The following is a 19,122-nucleotide window of genomic DNA, read 5'->3' on the forward strand; positions in this document are numbered from 1 at the left end:
TAATGTATTCGTATTCAGTGAATGTTTAGTGAGTCACCTACTATCACCAACAGGCACTTTAGAGATTAAGATGAGTACGTTATCGAGAAACTTAGACTTAAGATGGGCGATAAGACACCTGCCCAAATAACCGTAACAGGACCACACAAATATTACATGTATGAGAACTTGGACATGAGTGATTACTTCTGTCTGTAGTGTGGAGTCGCAGGGAAAGGAGAGAGAAGGGCAGTGGTTAGGAAAGGCTGCGATTTGTATGTGAGCTGAGCCCTGAGGGATGGATGGGGTCACAGCTTGTGGAACTGAAGAGTTCCATACCAGGCATGTCGAAGAAGGGGTCTATGCCTTAGAGTATTCTGTGAGTTGTCTAGGAAACATCAGAGAGGAAAATGGATAATGGCAGGAATACCACTAGGTGGCTACTGCAATAGTCCTATTGAGAGGTGAAACCCGAATGAAGGTGCTGGTAGGCACAACAGCAAAGAGAGATGTATTTATTCCTAGCACCTGCAAGAGCACGCGTTTGATGTGCTTCATTCCCAGTTCCACAAAATAAAAGAGCGACTTTCCACTCTGAACCAGGTAAACAGACACTGACTTGTTTTTCTTCTCAAGGTCGACTAGTGGGTTTATCATGGCAGTAAATGCTGGTCTGTGAAGGCAGGGCTCCCAAAGGTTTGGTTTGAAAACATTAAGGTAGGTTGAATTGAGAGGATGCCTTATTTGAACATCTGCACTAGACAAAGGGTATAATGAGAACAACTTTCAGGTTTCTCTAACTCAGTGAATACGTGCATGAAGCTAAGTGAGGGACTCAATGTCTTTATTTTGGGGAGAGAGATAATTTACTAGCACTTAGGGGTTATAGTTTGGCTTCTCCCCAGAACTTGAGAATAAGAAGACTGTCCTCTGAGATTTAAACTTGGAAATTAGCACTTACTGGATTATGGCAACACAGGTAAAATTACCCCAAAGGCATAAACAGAAAGTCCTCATGTGGCAAGAATATTAAAAAAGGATATGGCCCATGAAGGAAGGCCAAGTGGTCACAGCCACAGAATCCTAGAAAAAGGACTGCACTTGTTAGTCTGTCTACAGGGCTAGAATGAGCTGGTCCTGAGGATGACAGCATTCTGAATTCTGTGACAGTTACATTTCTTTGTAAATTAAGCAAAATCAACATTCAATTTTACATATTATTCATAAAACTTGATTAATGTAAGGCCACAGCAGAGGGGGCTCTGGCGGCAACATTCAGGTTTCTGAGTCAGCAGAGACTGAGGGTAAAACCAGAAATGTAACCATCATCCTGTGATGATGTCTGGGCATGGCCAGCTGGCTCTTCTATAGGAAGATACATATCCCTCAATGGTACCAGCGGCCACGGGGTTTCTTCCTCTTTGGATCTTTACAAGCATCATTAGCTCTTCCCCATAATATGAAATGAAGGCCAGTAATAAGTTTAATGGAAAAATTTAGCAAATTTCCCTAAACACTGGTTAGGGAAAATAGATTTCCCATCGAAGTATACACCACACTTTCAGGCAAATTGATGGCTAATATGATATATCTCATTAATTTGTCGTCAAAGTCCCTAGAAACAACACAGGATTAGTTTTTGCTTTTAAGTTTTGAAAGATGATTACTTACCTTGTCCTATAGAACGACTTGCAAAATTATACATATTCAAGGCTATTGCGAAGTCTTCCAAGTTGTTCAAAAACTGGAAAAATGACCTGAATTCGTCAAATGTGATGCCCTATGTTGAGAGAATATTTGTAAATATATTTAGCTTTACCGAATTTATTACAATAAGCATACTTACTAGAAATAAATAGATTAAGCATCTGCAACGTATCTTGTAAGTAGACATTTCCAGGGCACATTCTGAAGCCTCCTTTCTCCAAATAGAATGTAAAGTTCACTCAGATTTATTTGCACTCCATAGGGTTGCTATCATTAGCAATGATAGGTGAAAATATTTTTAAAACACTGTCCTATCAGCACAAAGTTTCAAAAAATGATACAACAAAAATGAATTAAAAAGTTTCAATTGTGATAACTCTGTATTTCAGGCCTAAATTTTTTAAACCCAGGAAGTAACTATGATTCAGAAAAAAAAAAAAAAAGAGGGAGACAACCCCTAAAACACCAGTTTCTCCTGTACATTCCTTAAATATAACTTAGCATTAGGTGGGTCATTAACATCTGTAATAATGACAATGCAAAAATCAACATGTTGAATAAGCCAAAAGCAGTGTACTTTTACTTATTTCTGCCATGAGAACACTGCCAGGACAGCAGGTGCAAGTACAATGACTGTATACTTACAGTTCTGGGCCCAACACACAGGGCTTGATGAGGGGCCATAGAAAGGATTCCAGAATGTCATTTACATAAATTGCAATTATTGCTACTGCTACTAGTTCAATTAAACAGGAACATTATTTAAAATAAACTCAATGTATCTTAGATAATACCAATTTGGACATAAAGAGCTACATTTAATTATTGTGTTCTCAGCAAAATTAACATAATTGAGAAAGTAAACAGAAAAAGAGCAGACAGCTAAGAGCTGTTGCTTAACGATTTTGCACTTTAATGTAGAAGTAAAAGGAAGGGGAAACTAACAAGGCAGCATTGGAAAGCCAGGGAAAGAACCAGAAGAGTCTACTTTAATATAAGCCAACTACTGATTAAATGATTATCAAAATAATACTAATTACCAATTTATTATCAAAACCATATTATTAATTTTTGGTATACATTATTTCCGCTTTACTTGCAACCCCTTGTTACTTGCAAGGAGAATTCTCACTATCTTTTCTCTTCACAATTTTCTCTTTCTCTTTCCTTATATTCATTTATGGCCACTCCAACCCTGGATTCTGCTTTGTGACCTGATCCCACCTGCCATGTTTTCCAGGGAGGGCTGTTTGAATCAATTAGGGGCACAGAGCAGAAGGGGTTTGTCCTAATGTGGAGAGCTTGTTGCTAGGGAGACTGGTCGCTGTTCTGGTTCTGTATCAGTTTATGCTGCGACCAGCTGCTATAGCAATTTTTAAGCGAGTATAAACAAAAATGTCAATACTTTGAGGGAACATAAGATTAAAAAGCAAATCAAGGAATGACAGAATGTTCACCAACTGAATTAGATTTTTCAAAATAGTGTTCTCATATTTGGAAAAGACAAGTCAAATTCAAAACCATACAATAATTCTTCTATGTGGAAGTAACTCACATTTTAATAAAAACAAAATGATAACTGAAAAATTTAAAGCATCAAAAAGACATGAAACTGAGAGTTCAGAAATAAACCCAAATACCTATGATAGATTGATTTTCAGTAAGAGTACAAAGGCCATTTATTGGAAAAAGAACATCTTTCTTTTTAACATCTTTTTAACAAATAGTGCTGGACAACTGTATATCCACATGTAAACGGAAGGTGTTGAACTCTTATTTCACTCTGTATACAAAAATTAACTCAAAATGGATTGAAGACCTAAATTTAATAGCTAAAATTGTAAAAATCTTACAGAAACCAGAAAGGAAACTTCATGACCTTGGAATTGGGCAATGGTTTCTTCCTTCCTCTTCTTCCTTTTTTTTTTTTTTTTAAATCAATATATTGTCTATTTTCAAAATGGAAAGGATGTTGTATCTCCTACTTGGTAATGGTTTCTTAAATATGACACCCAAAGTATGAGCAACAAAATTAAAAATAAATAAGTGAGACTGTCAAAAGTAAACATTTTTGTGTATTAAAGGAAACTATCAAGGAAAGGAAAAAGACAACCCACAGAATGGGAGAAAATATTTGCAAACCACATATCTGATAAGACTCTAGTATCCAGAACATATAAAAAACTCTTAAAAATCAATAACATAAAGCAACACAATGAAAACATGGGCAAAAGACTTGAATAGACATTTCTCCAAAGAAAATATACAAATGGCCAACAAGCACAGGAACAGATGCTCAACATTATTATTCACTGGGGAAATGCAAATCGAAACCACAATGATCCCACTTCACATCCGCTAGGATGATGAAAAATAAAAAGGTAGGCAATAACAAGTGGTACTGTGGAGAAAAGGTGGAGAAATTAGAAACTTCATACATTATTAATGGATTAATAGAGCTATTTTGGAAAGCAGTTTGGTAGTTCTTTAAAACGTTAAAAATTAAGGATGCTTTGGGACCCAGCCATTTACTCTGAAGTATATATCTAATTCTCTGACAATTCAAAACGTATGTCCACATGAAAAAATGCACACAAATGTTCATAACAGCATTATTTGAATAGTCAAACTGGAAACAACTCAAAAACAATTCACCAACTGACAAATAGAGGAAGTGTGGTATATCTATATAATAAAGTATTATTTGGCAATAAAAAGGAATAAAGCGCCAGTATTTGCTAAAATATATTGATGAACTTTGAAAAAGTTACACTAAGTTAAAGAAACTAGACACAAAGGATCACAACTTATATGATTCCACTTACATGAAATATCCATTATAGATGAATCCACAGAAACAAAGTGGATTAGTGGTTGCCGTGGGCTGAGGGGAGGTGGAATGGAAAGTAACTGCTTAATGGGTTATGGGGTTTCTATTTAAGATGATGAAAAAGTTCTGGAACTAGTACTAGTGCTGGTTGTATAACATTGTGAACATAGTTAATACCACCAAATTTTACTCTTTAAAATGGTTAAAGTGGTAAATATTATGTTATGTGTATTTTACAATAAAAATTTACATATACTATTGAAATATGTCATTCAGGATGTGAACGAGCAAATATAAGCGCACCTGGATTGTACTGTGGCAAGGCATAAGCGAACAAAACTGAGATAGTTGATAAGACATAATTCAATAAAAGACAAACTAGAAAATGCTGTAGCTATCAAATTGCTACGATAATCACACTGACTGGCCTGGCTGCTAACACGCCCCAGCTGCAGCCATGAGGGTGCTCCCAGTGTGTGCACTTGTATATCTTTGGTGGAGGTACATAAGCCTGAAATAATTACCAGGAGACGAGGAAGAGAGGGGAGAGCCATGCCATGGAAAATGGTGGGCTAGGGTGCCTGAAGAATCAATCCCTCCACTGAAACAAGCATTAGCTGGGAAAGACCGGCAGCATCAACTTTTTTCAAACTCCAGAATCTAATCCAAAGTTTATAGCGAGAAGGGTTAATGAAGAGAAGGGTCGCTGAAATTCAGTGTGAGCTTTGTGGTAAAAACTACCATTTTTATCTTTCAGTGCTGTGGCAGTAGCTTTGGGGATAGTGGCCGATGTTCCCGGTGTGGCTTCCTGGTGCCAGAGGGCTAACAGGGACCTTGTTATTAAAGGTGGTGGTATGCAATTTGATTTGGCTGGTGGTTCCCTGAGGGACGAGTGCAGGGCTGACTTTTGATTTGCCCCCTCCCTCTTGGACTGGTTTGGCTTTCCTGTGATAGTGACAACTATCGAAAGATATAAGGACATGCACACTCTGTGCCTGTTTGAGGCAACGGATGACATATGGAACAAGTGGCAGACAGAATCCAAAAACCTGGCAAAGAGAAGGCTGAGGAGAACGGTTATTGGAATAGGGGCTCAAATACCTGGGAAATCAAACATGCCCAGGAACTCACACATGCTTTGAAAAGACGTGAGTGGATGTTAGGTTACCACCTCTGGCAGATCTGTGGGCTTTGTGGAAACAGGAGATCAAGGCAAAGAAGTGGCTTAGGTAGCCTGGCTTCGTATTGAAGGAACGCTCCAGTTCAGACCTGAACGGCAAAGACAGTACTATATATTTTTTCTTCCTGGCTCTAGGCATTTAAGGAAATCTCTGTCAGTTCTCTGGCTATTTGCTAAGACAACAGAACAGAGTCTTCAGTGACTGCTGATGACAAGAAATACAGTCTTTTCCATTTGTTTCGTGACTTTCCAAGCTACTTTGCAAATGGACAACTGCAAGGGACAGTCTGGTTTTTCAGAGTTAGCACAGCATAATTTTCAAATGCTTAGGTTTTAGCAAAAAATTACAATGCATACAAAGATTTAGGAAAATACAGCCACTGACAGGAAAAAAAAAAATCAACAAACCATCCCTGAGAAGTCTAATCACTGGACCAAATAGACAAAGACTTTGAATCAACTATCTTAAATACACTCAAAAAGCTAAAGGAAACCATGGATATAGAACTAAAGGAAATCAGAAATACGTCTGTGAACAAAACGAGAATATTGATAAATAGAAATTGTAAAAAGGAACCAAATAAAAATTCTGGAGCTGAAAAGTACTATAACTGAAAGGCAAAGTTGAGTAGATGTTCAGTAATAGATATGAGCAATCAGAATAGAGAATCCATGAACTTGAAGATAGGACAATTAAAAGTATTCAGTCTGAGGAGCAGAAAGAAAAAAAAAAGTAACAGAACCTAAGGAACCTGCAGATACCATTGAGCACACCAAAATACACTTTATGGGACTTCCAGAAGGAAAAAGAGAGAAAAAAGAGCAGAAAGAATATTTTTAAAAATAATGATTGAAAACCACTGAAATTTGATGAAAGATAAAAGTCTACACATTCCAGAAGCTTTACAAACTTTAAGCAGAATAAATTGAAAGAGACTCATACCAAGTCATATACTTAAACCGTCAAAAGACAAAGACAATCATGAAAACAGCAGGTGAGAAGTGATTCTTCATAAATAAGGGATCCGCAATAAGATTAACAATTGATTTTTCGGGGCGCCTGGGTAGCGCAGTCGTTAAAGCGTCTGCCTTCGGCTCAGGGCGTGATCCTGGCGATCCGGGATCGAGTCCCACATCAGGCTCCTCCGCTGGGAGCCTGCTTCTTCCTCTCCCACTCCCCCTGCTGTGTTCCCTCTCTCGCTGGCTGTCTCTCTGTCACATAAATAAATAAAATCTTAAAAAAAAAAAAAACAAAAAAAAACAATTGATTTTTCATCAGAAACCATGAGGCCAAAAGTGAGTAGGATAGTTCAAGTGCTACAAGAAAAAATCTGACAACCAAGAATTCTATATGTGGCAAAGCCATCCTTCAAAAGTGATTAAGGCATTCCTAGATAAACAATATGTGGTAAAACTATCCTTCAAAAATAAAGAAAGTAAGACATTCTCAGACAAATAGCAGCCAATGGAGTTCATTACTAGAAGATCTGTCCTACAAGAAATGATAGAGGGAGTCATTAAAGCTGAAAAGAAAGAAAACCAGGCTCTAACTCAAACCTATACAAAGAAATAAAGAATTCCATTTAAGGTAAAGCTAATGGTAATTACACAGATACCATTTCACACCCACTAGAATGGCTATAACTAAAACATATATATATTTTTTTTCATTCATTTATGGAAGATGGATGGATAAACACAGAATATACATACAACAGAATATTATTCAGCCATAACAAGGAAAGAAGTATCGATACAAGCTGCAACATACATGAACCTCAAGAATATAATGAAAGTGATACATCCCCAAAGGCAAGAGAAACAAAAGATAAAATGAATTTATGGGACTTCATCAAGATTAAAAGTTTCTGCACAGCCAAGGAAACAGTCAGAAAAACTAAGAGGCAGCCCACGGAATGGGAGAAGATATTTGCAAATGACACTACAGATAAAGGACTGGTATCCAAGATCTACAAAGAACTTCTCAAACTCAATACACGAGAAACAAATAAACAAATCAAAAAATGGGCAGAAGATATGAACAGACACTTTTCCAATGAAGACATACAAATGGCTAACAGACACATGAAAAAATGTTCAAAATCATTAGCCATCAAGGAAATTCAAATCAAAACCACACTGAGATACCACCTTACGCCAGTTAGAATGGCAAAAATAGACAAGGCAAGAGACAACAATTGTTGGAGAGGATGTGGAGAAAGGGGATCCCTCCTACATTGTTGGTGGGAATGCAAGTTGGTACAGCCACTCTGGAAAACAGTGTGGAGGTCCCTTAAAAAGTTAAAAATTGAGCTACCCTATGATCCAGCCATTGCACTACTGGGTGTTTACCCCAAAGATACAGACGTAGTGAAGAGAAGGGCCATATGCACACCAATGTTCATAGCAGCAATGTCCACAATAGCTAAATCGTGGAAGGAGCCGAGATGCCCTTCAACAGATGACTGGATTAAGAAGTTGTGGTCAATATATACAATGGAATATTACTCAGCTATCAGAAAGAACGAGTTCTCAACATTTGCTACAACATGGACGGCACTGGAGGAGATAATGCTAAGTGAAATAAGTCAAGCAGAGAAAGACAGCTATCATATGATTTCTCTCATCTATGGAACATAAGAACTAGGATGATCGGTAGGGGAAGAAAGGGATAAAGAAAGGGGGGGTAATCAGAAGGGGGAATGAAACATGAGAGACTATGGACTATGAGAAACAAACTGAGGGCTACAGAGGGGAGGGGGGTGGGGGAATGGGATAGGCCGGTGATGGGTAGTAAGGAGGGCACATATTGCATGGTGCACTGGGTGTTATACACAACTAATGAATCATCGAGCCTTACATCGAAAACCGGGGATGTACTGTATGGTGACTAACATAATATAATAAAAAATCATTAAAAAAAAAAAAAGAATATAATGAAAGAAGCCAAACATATAAGGTCACATATTGCATGATTCTATTTATATAAAATAGTCAGAATAAGTAAATCCATTGAAACCGAAAGCAGACAATAGTTTCTAGAGGCTGGGGAGAAATGCTTAATAAGAATAGGGTTTATTCTCGGTGTTATGAAAATGTTTTGGAAAGAAGGTGTTTACGTTATGCCCATACTAAATGCCACTGAATTGCTCAGTTTAAGATGGTTTATGTTACATGATGTGTACCCTCAATAAAATAAACAGAAACAAAAGACTAGAATGAGAAAAAGATTAACTTGAAAAATCCAACTAAGTCATTAGAACACATTATCAGTCAAATAAAAATAACCATTCAGAAAATAGTCTTCTAAGGGCCTCAAGAGTAAACTACATTTGTTCTCAACACAAAATGCACGCTCATCTCATCAACTATGTTACTAGTTACATTGTTTAAATTATGTAAGTAACTGATCTAAATGACAACTAGATAATAACTTTTAAAATATAAACAACTTTAAAAGGTTGAGGGAAATATACCATTTTGGAATAAGCAGAAAATTCAAACTTGGAAACTTACTGGCTGAATGACCTGAGGTAGGTCACTTAAATCTTTCTCAACAGTTCCCTCAAAGCTTAATAATGAATTTTACTACTTTCTTGCTCATATTTACATTACATAGTTATTATGAGAAGCCCTCTTCTCTTCTACAGTCTCTACCTACATTCTCTCCTAGGTAAGTTCAGCTGGTCCCATGGCATTTACAATTTTTAAAAATTATTTTATATGGCACTATATTCAGCTCTTCAAAATTCAAAAGGGACAAAAGCATGTAAATGCAAAATCGCCCTCCCTCCCACCCTTGTTCTTTTCCTTGGAGGAACCACTGTCTCTAGTTATATGGGTCCTTCTAGAATTAGCATAGGCTATCTTTTTAAACAAATGGTAGTAGACTACACATACTCTTTGAAATCGTGCTCTTTCTCACTTGCTGTGTCTTGGAGATCATTCTACAGTAGTATATGATAAGAATCTTCCTCATCTTTTTTCTTCGGGAATACCTTTTCCATTCTTTACATGCGTCATAATTTATTTAACTACTGTTTTACTGAAAGATATTTAGAACGTTTCCAATCTTTTGCTACTACAAACTACACTCTAATAAATAACCTTGTATAGCTGTCATTTCACTTGAGTGACTATATCTGCAGGTAAAATTCAGAAAAACAGAAAAGCTTTAAGTTCTACTTCTTTAAATACTATCAATTCATTCAATAGGGGTTCTAGGTACCGGGAATAAAAAAGATAAAATACCAGCGTTACATTCTAGTACGGAAGACAGATAACAAAAATTTTTTTAAAAGTTCTATTGTTTATCCAGATAAATAATGAAAAATAAACATAAAAACTAAACCTATATTACAGTATGATATAATATGTTAGAAGATGGTAATATTATGAAATAAAAACAGATAAGAGAAGAGGAATAGGGAATGCCAAGGGAGAGGGTTATAGTTTATATTATTACTTATGTGATAGGTTATACGTTATTTATATAATAGGTCATTATTTATACATTAGACTGGAAGGGTAGGCCTCATCGAGAAATAACATAGTAAGCCCTGTGGATATCTAGGAGAAGAGCATTCTGGGCAGAGAAAAGAACATACACAAAAGCCCTGAGCTAGAAGATTGCCTAGTGCTGAGAAGCAGGAAAGCTGTCAGTGTGACTGGAGCAGAGGGAGCAAGGCAGGGAATGGGAGGAAATGAGGTTGGAGGAAATGAGAGAGTAGCTTGTGTGGGCCTCACAGGCCACTGTAAGGATTTTAGCTCTCATTTTGAGTAAAATGGGAAATTAATAAGATCTGAATCATGGTATATATAGATCATTTCCTTAATTGGCAAATGGAGAACAAACTGTAGGGGGACAAAGTTGGAAGCAGAGAGATGATTTAGGAGACAACTGCAACAATGCCGGCAAGAGAGAATGGTGACGAGGGTAGTAGCAGTGGAGGTGGCAAGAGTGGTCAATTCTGATGGAGGCAGCGTCAAGAGGATCTGTTGATGGATTGTATGTGGAATGTGAAAGGAAGGAGTCCAAAATTTTGGCTAGAACAACTAGGGAAAACAGTTTCCACTAACTGAAACAGGAAAGACAGTGTGTGGACGTTGGGGGATGATAAGGAGCTTTAATTTCGCACTATTGAGCCTGAGGCGGCTACTGGACACCCAAGAGGAGAGGCTGCGTAGGTGGCACAATGTGAAGGTCTGAAATTCAGGGGAGATGCTTAAGCTGGAGGTAAACTTTGGAAGTCTATACACTACTGATTACCAAAAGTACTCCTGATGGCACCCCTAAATTCCAGAGGCACATATCCAACTGCCTACGTAATTTTTCGTTTAGATACCTCATAGGAATCTCAAACCTAAGTTGTCCGAAATGAAACTGTCAATTCTTTCCTAACCCCAAACTTGCAATCTTGCTTAGCTCAGTGAATGGCACACTGCTTCACAATGTGGTTCAGGCCCAAACCCTAGGAATTCTTGCTTCCTCTTTTTCCTTCACATTGAAATCTAATCCAGGAGCCAGTTTGATCAAATTCTACTCTTTAAATGACCCAGTATCTGACCACCTTTCCTTACGTTCTCCCTGGTGCAAGCCAGGCTCATCTCGTCCCTGCACTCCTGTGACAACATCCTAACTTGTCTCTTTCTTTCAAAGGTGGGGCAACTAAAGTCTATTCTCAATATACCAGCCATGATGATCTTTTGAAACATGCATCAGATCATATCTGGCACATGAGTCAGATCATATCTGGGTGTCCTACTAGACCGTGAATACTTGCCGCATAAATACTTGATGGATTAATGTACATTCACCTGTGTTCTAAAGCAAGTTAGCACACTTTTTCTATAAAAGGCCAGAGGGTAAATATTTTCATTTGCATAGGCAATATGGTCTGTGTTGCACCGACTCCACTACGCCACAGAAGCATTCCCAGACAGTACATTCGAAGAAAGAGTGTAGGGCGTGGAGCACTGGGTGTTATAGGCAAACAACGAAGCATGGAACACTACATCAAAAACTAATGATGTACTGTATGGTGACCAACATAATTAAAAAAAAAAAAAGATTGAGTGTGGCTATGTTCTAATAAAACATTATTTACAAAAATAGGAGGTAGGTAGTTTGCTGACCCCTGCTTCAAAGTTTAAGTGCTATAGTAGCTTCCCATCACTCTTAGAATCACCATTCGAATAAAAACTGAACTCCTTATCTTGGCCTACAGGGTCCCGTAAGATCTAACCCAGATCTGTCTTTCCTTCATCTCCTACTATTTTCCTATTGACTTATTTTACCCTTTTTTGCAATTTCTCAAATAAACTCAGCTTTTTCTGTCTCCAAGCCCTTGGTATTTACTGTTTCCTTTGCCTGGAACATTCTTCATCCAGATCTTTGCATAGGTCATTCCTCACCGTCTTTCCTCAAAAGCTACCTATTCAGAGAATGTTTCCCTGACAGTCCAGCTTCTTTTCCAGTGCCCATGATTTTTGTTTCTTGTCATAATATTTATCATTATCTGAAAATACATCATTTCTTTTTTGTTTACTTGTTTATTGTCTCTCCACTAAGAGGCATTTCTATGAGACAAGGATTTTGCTTATCTTGTCACTTTACCTACAGTAACTACAATAAGGTCTGGTGAATAGCAGATGCCTAATATCTGCTAGATGCATGAATGGAAATAAAAGGATTTTAGAATATGTAAAGTGCCATCCAAGTAGCCGTACTTGTTATTCTTTTTGGAGAGAGGGGATGAGAAGTGAAAGGAAGGGAGAGATCTAAGTAGGGTGTTGGAAGAATATCACTGGCTTACAGTCGTGGGTTTGATTCCTTGGGCAAGTGTCTAAGTACCTGAGAGACTCAACTTCCCTTTTTCTAAAAGAAAGATGTCAACGTCTGGAAGTCAGTTCTAAGGACTGATGAGGTAACACCAAGACAAAAATCATGAGACTCGATGCTGGTTCATCGCCAAATTTCCCTTATTAAAACTGTAATGATGTGTAGTGCTTAAGATACTTCTATCAATTATATGTTTTCAGAAACTGAATTTAACCTAAAAGAAAACTTAATTTTCAAATAATTTTAGATATAAAAAATAGTTGCAAAAATAGTACAAAGAGTTCCCATACACTCTTCACCCTGGAATTGAACTTTTTGAGTTACAGTTTTCTGTGCTTCCATTTGATAGAAGAAAAAGAAAAGCAGACTCATTTGGGCCCTAAATAATACCCTAGCAGCTTGACAGAGTGGTACAATTTGTAATATTTATTTTTAAGGAAGTGTCTATGAATTGAAAAAATTCAGTTTATCATGTAAAACCGATAGAAGTCCCCTAAGAGATTATGTGAACTAATGGCCAAATGCATCAAGTCTTTTCTTCTCATTCCTTAGGGGACCTGGAGAATTGTTAGAGCTGTCACAGTGTATCCATTTTAAACAAAGTCAAACTATTTGCAAGTTTCTCTTGGATAGATTAACTTGATCCTTCTATAAACACAAATAGAAGGCAATATGTCCAAAACATCTCATGCTTGAAGGGGTACTTGTAACACCAGTTCTATTTAGTTGCAATGATGCATTCAAATACCACTAGGTAATGCAACTGCTCAGAATTGCCCACAACACATTTGCTGCTAAACAAATAGACAATCAGTTGTCCCGGGTTCTTAACCATTCACGCCATCCAAACTCTTTGAAAAACCTCACTTCACTTGCTGATAAGATCAGTCACTCATCAATGGCTGTCTTCAAATGACCTTTTATTAAGGATATTACAGAATAAAGCGTTACCGAAATGATGTCAATATAAACTGTTTATATGAGGGCATGTTTATGTAGTAGTCAAAGCATGTATCTCAGAATTCTCTTCAAAAACGATATTCATAATTTGAATAAAACAATTGCTAATAACCTTAAGGGCTTTCAGCATATCTAAGAAAAACATGGATCTCTACCCAGACTTTTACATTAATCAATTTTAAAAATTTAGCCAGAGTACTAAGGACACTGAGGAAAAAAGAATGAAATATATCCAAAATATCTATTAATCCACAGAGGACGAAAAGAACTAAGAAACAATACATTCTATAGACCTATGTAATTACAAGATAATATCCTATGTAATAAAACAGATATGGGAGATTAGATACCTTTTCTTCAGGTATACTGTAACGCACATTTTCCAAAAATACTGACGTATTCTCCACATTTGTATACCGTAAAAGAATATGAGCAAAATCTTCTTCAGTGATAGTGTTCATCCCATTAGAGTAGGAAAGGAATTCTATTTCAAGAACTTCTGTCTGCAGGTTATCCATGAATCTATGACAAAAATATAGAAAGAATGCATAAGATAAATGAAGAGTGTTGGCAACAGATGATACTTAGCCTCGCGGGGTTCTGGCTTCCTCATCTGTAAAATGGGGACAACAAAAAGACGTTGCAGGGTAGTGATGAGACTTAAAAGAGTTACTGTGTAGTGCCTGGTGTTTTAGTACAGAGGACACTACATCCATGCTTATCACTGTGGCTTACTGAGACAAAGGAGTTGGTAATATGCAGGAAATAATCCAGATATCCAGGCATTTCTTATCATTCAGGAACTTATCAATATAATGACTAGTGTACAGGTACTGATGGACGTGCTTGTTTGTTATACAGAGTATCTTCAGCTAGGATGAAATCAGCAAAGGGTATTTCTGCACCAGATGATTCCTAAAGACCTTTCTGACTTTAGCATGTTAACATTTTTCAAAACAAATATAAAATTAAGCTCACCTATAAAAATCTTCAAAGTTGAGCTCAGCTTTTCCTTTCTTTCCAAAAAAGTGTACAAGAAGTGTAGTATCTGTTACTAAACTTGTAATGTCATCAGCACGCTTAAAAAATCACAATTTAAAGGTTAGCTGCAGTAAACAAACAATAGGGATACCCAATATCCCTCAAAGAATTTTATCAACATATAAATACCAAGAACATGAATATATTACCATTAGAATGAAAAGCATAAGACTGTATTAATAAATTCCATCACAGCTAAAATGAAGTTCAGTATTTGAAAATAGAAATATGACTGAAATTGATCTTTATCCTAAAAAATTTTAAAGATATGACTATATTTTAGGAAGTTTTCAAATTATGTATCTAGAATACCTGTGATTTAAATTATCTAAAATAGTTGAAACCTTATAGGAATCATCTGTTTTATCTTTAAGTAATTTAGTTTGGATTTTCCTAATTAACCTAAAAAATCAATTTTTAAAGGATGTTCAAAAGAGGTAAATTCTTCAGATATATGAAATATATGGGGCTGACAAAAGAATGGTCTTAAGCTTCACAAAATAGTTTCTTTCCTTTGAGCATGATACTTTCCTATTGCATTCCATATTCATGATACTTTAAATAGAAGATACTATATTTTGAAAGAGAAATTATAGTACTATTAGTTTGGAATTTACATAATTTATAATTTTTTTAAAAGAAAAGTCTTACATTACTTTTTGAATGGAAGAGATTAATTCCATAGGACTTTTTCCTTTAAGTTTCAACAAGTGTATTCTTAAAATCACTTCAGTCTAGCCCTTATAACGTTTAATGGCCTATGAAAATAGTCCTTCTTTCCTTTAATGTGGCTATATAGATTTCCCTTTCTTTTTCCTCCCTCCCCTTCCATTCCCTTCTCTTCCTCCTCTTCTCTCCTTCCTTCCTCACTTGGCCATTAACTCATATCTAGCTTATAAACTCAGGTATAAAAATCATAAAATTCAAATGATTATAACTCTCCCATATATTATCCTGGGAAATGTAAGAAAAATAAGAGACTAAATAATAACTAACATTTTCTGTCTTTAAAAAAATAGCTGTAAATGTCCATCCAAAGGTACATATCTGAAGTGTTACTTCTTGGCCAGAATTCTGTTTCACAGAAAACACAAGAAATAAAAAGTATATACTTCTCTACAAAGGATAAGTTGTGTTCTATGATCCCTGATGAAAAGTCTCATTTTACTCATCTTCCACACACTTTTGGTAATCTTTTGATTCCTTATAGCTCTCTTCCCAATCATTCACGAAGACAGCTATTTTATCCTTCATAACATTTGTTGGATCTCTATTTCCCTTCTCCCTAGACCAAATATTATTAACATCTAATGACCAGTTTGGCGTTATAAAGACTACATCTTGTGTTTGGTCTTTCCCCCTCCTACACGCCTTTTGATCCCTGTTGTTAAGTGGTCTCTTTGCTACTTCAATTACTCGGGTCTTTCTTAAAACCTCCAACATGTAGCATATCTTCTATTTTAAATTATCTAAAATGGTTGAAATTCTTTAGTAAATTGTGTAGCCCTGCTTATGTTTGTTTAGCTTGGATTTTCCTAAGTAATCTCTAGCATATAACCTCCTTATAATTGGTTTGAAAGATCTCTAGTTTGCTGACAACTCCCAAGTATTTTCAGGATTTGGAATAACTTAGAAGTTTCCTATTACACACACACACACACACACACACACACACACACACACACACTTCCTAAAATATCTCCAACTTCTTTGAAGATCTGATTGCCAGGGAGAAAACACACAGCCTGGAAGCCTGGTGTCATACACTATGTTTTAAATACGCCTTCCTGAACAAGCTTGTAATGGATGTTGAGGAATAGTGATGGTGCCTGCCTCTCACGGCTCCGTATGTGACGACAGACTGGGATCATTTTGAGTAGTGTTCAGAAGGCACTATTACTTTCACCAGTACTTTATGCTGAGGAGGCAGACTGCTGTTAAGGAGAGGATTTTAAAATCAGAAGACCTGAGTTCATGGAGTCTTTTGACCGTTAGCTTCCTTATCTGTAAAGTAGGCATAAACCTATCCAAGATAATGATTTTGAGGATAAAATTAGACTATGAGTGTAAATCAAGTATACAAATGTTATTATTGGCAGTCACAAGATGCTTAGGAATACAGCATTAAGACCTTGGGGAAAAAAGGAGATGTCTCATGTTAATTATCAACATTCCTTTGCGATTGTGTGTGATCCATTATTTCCCATTGAATAGCTTCAGTAGGCTGGGGGGGAAGTTATTTGAGAAGGCATGCCTAAATGGAGCACAGGAGTAGAATCTATGGAATCAGCAGTCAACGTTAGGAACTGGGGTGTCCATCTAGAAGCTAGATGACTAGAATGGGGGGAGAGATAGAGTTGATGAGAAGAGGGGCCATGGTGTTTTAGACGAAGTTGCTGACTTCACAAATAAGCAGTGGGGTGGTGGCATGTAAAATGACGAGCTCAAGAGTCAGATTCCTGGCTTTGAATCCTGACTTTTTTCCTTATTAGTTAAGTGACCTCTCAGGGAAGTTAATCTCTCTGAGGATATTTTTACCCTCAGTAATAACAACAGTACCTACCTTAAAGTGGTGTTGTGAGGATCAAGTAACACATAAAAATCACTTAGCACTATAACTGGCATACTGTAAATGCTCAACAAATCTTATTATTTATTTTTGCCAAATCAATACATTTCAAGAAGTTAAAAAGGACTAGACAAGATAGAAAAGATAATAATGTTGAAGCTTAATGCAAAAAAAGTTTTACATGGCACACTCTTCTTTTTTGTGAACTGAAACTACACATATGTTGTATAGATCTGAAAAAAAAAATGCCTTCAAATGAAGAGGTCAGAGGAACACCCAAAGTTAGTGACCTCAGCTAATATAATTATGAAATGTTTTCCTTCAGTGCTATGATGTCCTTTACCTCAAAACCTAACACAGTGAAATGAGATGGCTTTGTTTTATACAGGTTTTCAATAATGACCTCATTCTTCCAGCTTTTCTCATGCCCACTGAGCAGAGCAGAGCAGATCTTCGTTTACAGTCTTTCATCATCAAAATCGTATTAGACTTAGGTTGCACTTATCCAGATAATCCAGACCCACAGAGGCATAAGTAACAATATGACATTAGAGAAAAAAAATTAGAAAATGGAAATGGTGAAAACTTTTCTCCCCCCATTCAATGAAACAGAGCACTGTTGGGAGTCATTGAAAACCATACCAGTGCCCTTAGTATCCTACCAGTGTTATATAACTTAAATCACAGGGGAGTTGGGACAAAAATAGAGACTTTATCCCTTTGATTCTTGTGCCCATTGTTAAAATAAAATGAATTCAGGTGTTTTCATAACAAAGCAAGAAAAAGCCACAAAAGAATCCCCATGGGCCATTTACATGAAAGGCCCTTATCTTTGTTGTGATTAAAAATTACTTTACATGATTTCATCAAAAATAAAATAGATAAATAAATCTGCATGGAATTAAAAATATGTAAAAATATTACAGATTTTTAAGATATCTTTCAACATATTTTTATTGATTACAATGGGATAATAATCTTATCAAACTCTATTCAAGGGGTGGGGGGAGGGAAATCAAATAGATCTCTAAGCTTTCTTTCTGAACCAATTTGAATCCTGAAATACTTATACTATAAACAATTCAATGTTATAGTGGCATCCTTATACTAACCTAAAAGGAATTTCAATGAGTTGTAACTTAACTACAGTTAATTCTCAACTATCCTCTCTAATGTGGGAGGGTAGTAAGAGATAATCCCCAAGTAATTATTTTATTTTAGAACACAGTGTAAGTTTTATTTTCTTCTTTCTTCTATCAGATTTACTTTTGTAATATTTGAATCAATTCATTAATTAATTTAGTAGCTTATGATTATAATGGATTGATGACGGCCAATGGTATGCTAGTAAACTAGCTCTTTAGGAAAAACAAACCTGATTTGTAGTGTTTGCCAATTTCTATGGTATTAATACTTCTATCATGGCCACTTTCAAGTACCAACAAGATGTCATAGATGTTGGGTTGGGAAGAGATGTACAGAAAAAACTCTAGGAAGCCATAAAAGCCAGCTCCAGCACCCCTCTGACAGCGTTTATATCTTCAAAAGGTCTTACGCATACCATGAAATCTTAGAGCGTATGTAAGAGCTGACTGATCTTCTGATATTAAACCTCCCAAGATTTGAATTACATTCAACATCGAATTAGTGGATTGTGTCTAATTGTGAGAATTTCTAGCAGAGTTAAATTAAAGATAGCCTGGAGGGTGAGGTGGACAGTCTAGGATGGAGTGACATGACTGTTAGTTTGAAGCTACCTCCCAGTTCGCTTGTAGGACTCTTGGGCCAATGTCCCCATTTGCTCTTATTTTTAGGTACTGACTACTATGTGCCTGCATAAATGATTACAGAATTAAGTATTTCTGAAATACCTCCCATGAAACATCTATTACCACTTTTTGACTAAAAAATGGTTCAAATTTAAAAGTTAATTTTAAAACGTTAATTACTGGTCATAATTACATCATATTTACATATCAGATAAATTAGAGAAAGGCAAAATGCTTTATTTGTTT

The 19,122-nt window shown here is 36.4% G+C and overlaps 1 protein-coding gene across 5 annotated transcripts in view; it reads right to left on the minus strand.

Annotated features, from left to right (window-relative positions):
• Positions 1–19,122, minus strand: part of MICU3 (mitochondrial calcium uptake family member 3) — a 104,567-nt gene that overhangs the window by 6,001 nt on the left and 79,444 nt on the right. For all 5 annotated transcript variants that reach the window (XR_007191676.2, XM_044387550.3, XM_057303385.1 and 2 more), the window contains 3 exons: positions 14,476–14,576; positions 13,848–14,019; positions 1,651–1,759 (listed from right to left, as the gene is read on the minus strand). Coding sequence is in view for 4 of the 5 variants with exons in the window: in XM_044387550.3 (XP_044243485.2) it covers positions 1,651–1,759; positions 13,848–14,019; positions 14,476–14,576 (382 nt within the window). In the remaining variant the exon portion in view is untranslated. The remainder of the gene's footprint in view (positions 1–1,650; positions 1,760–13,847; positions 14,020–14,475; positions 14,577–19,122) is intronic.

The sequence above is a fragment of the Ursus arctos genome, unplaced genomic scaffold, assembly GCF_023065955.2.
Source record: "Ursus arctos isolate Adak ecotype North America unplaced genomic scaffold, UrsArc2.0 scaffold_27, whole genome shotgun sequence".
NCBI classification, from domain to species: domain Eukaryota; kingdom Metazoa; phylum Chordata; class Mammalia; order Carnivora; family Ursidae; genus Ursus; species Ursus arctos.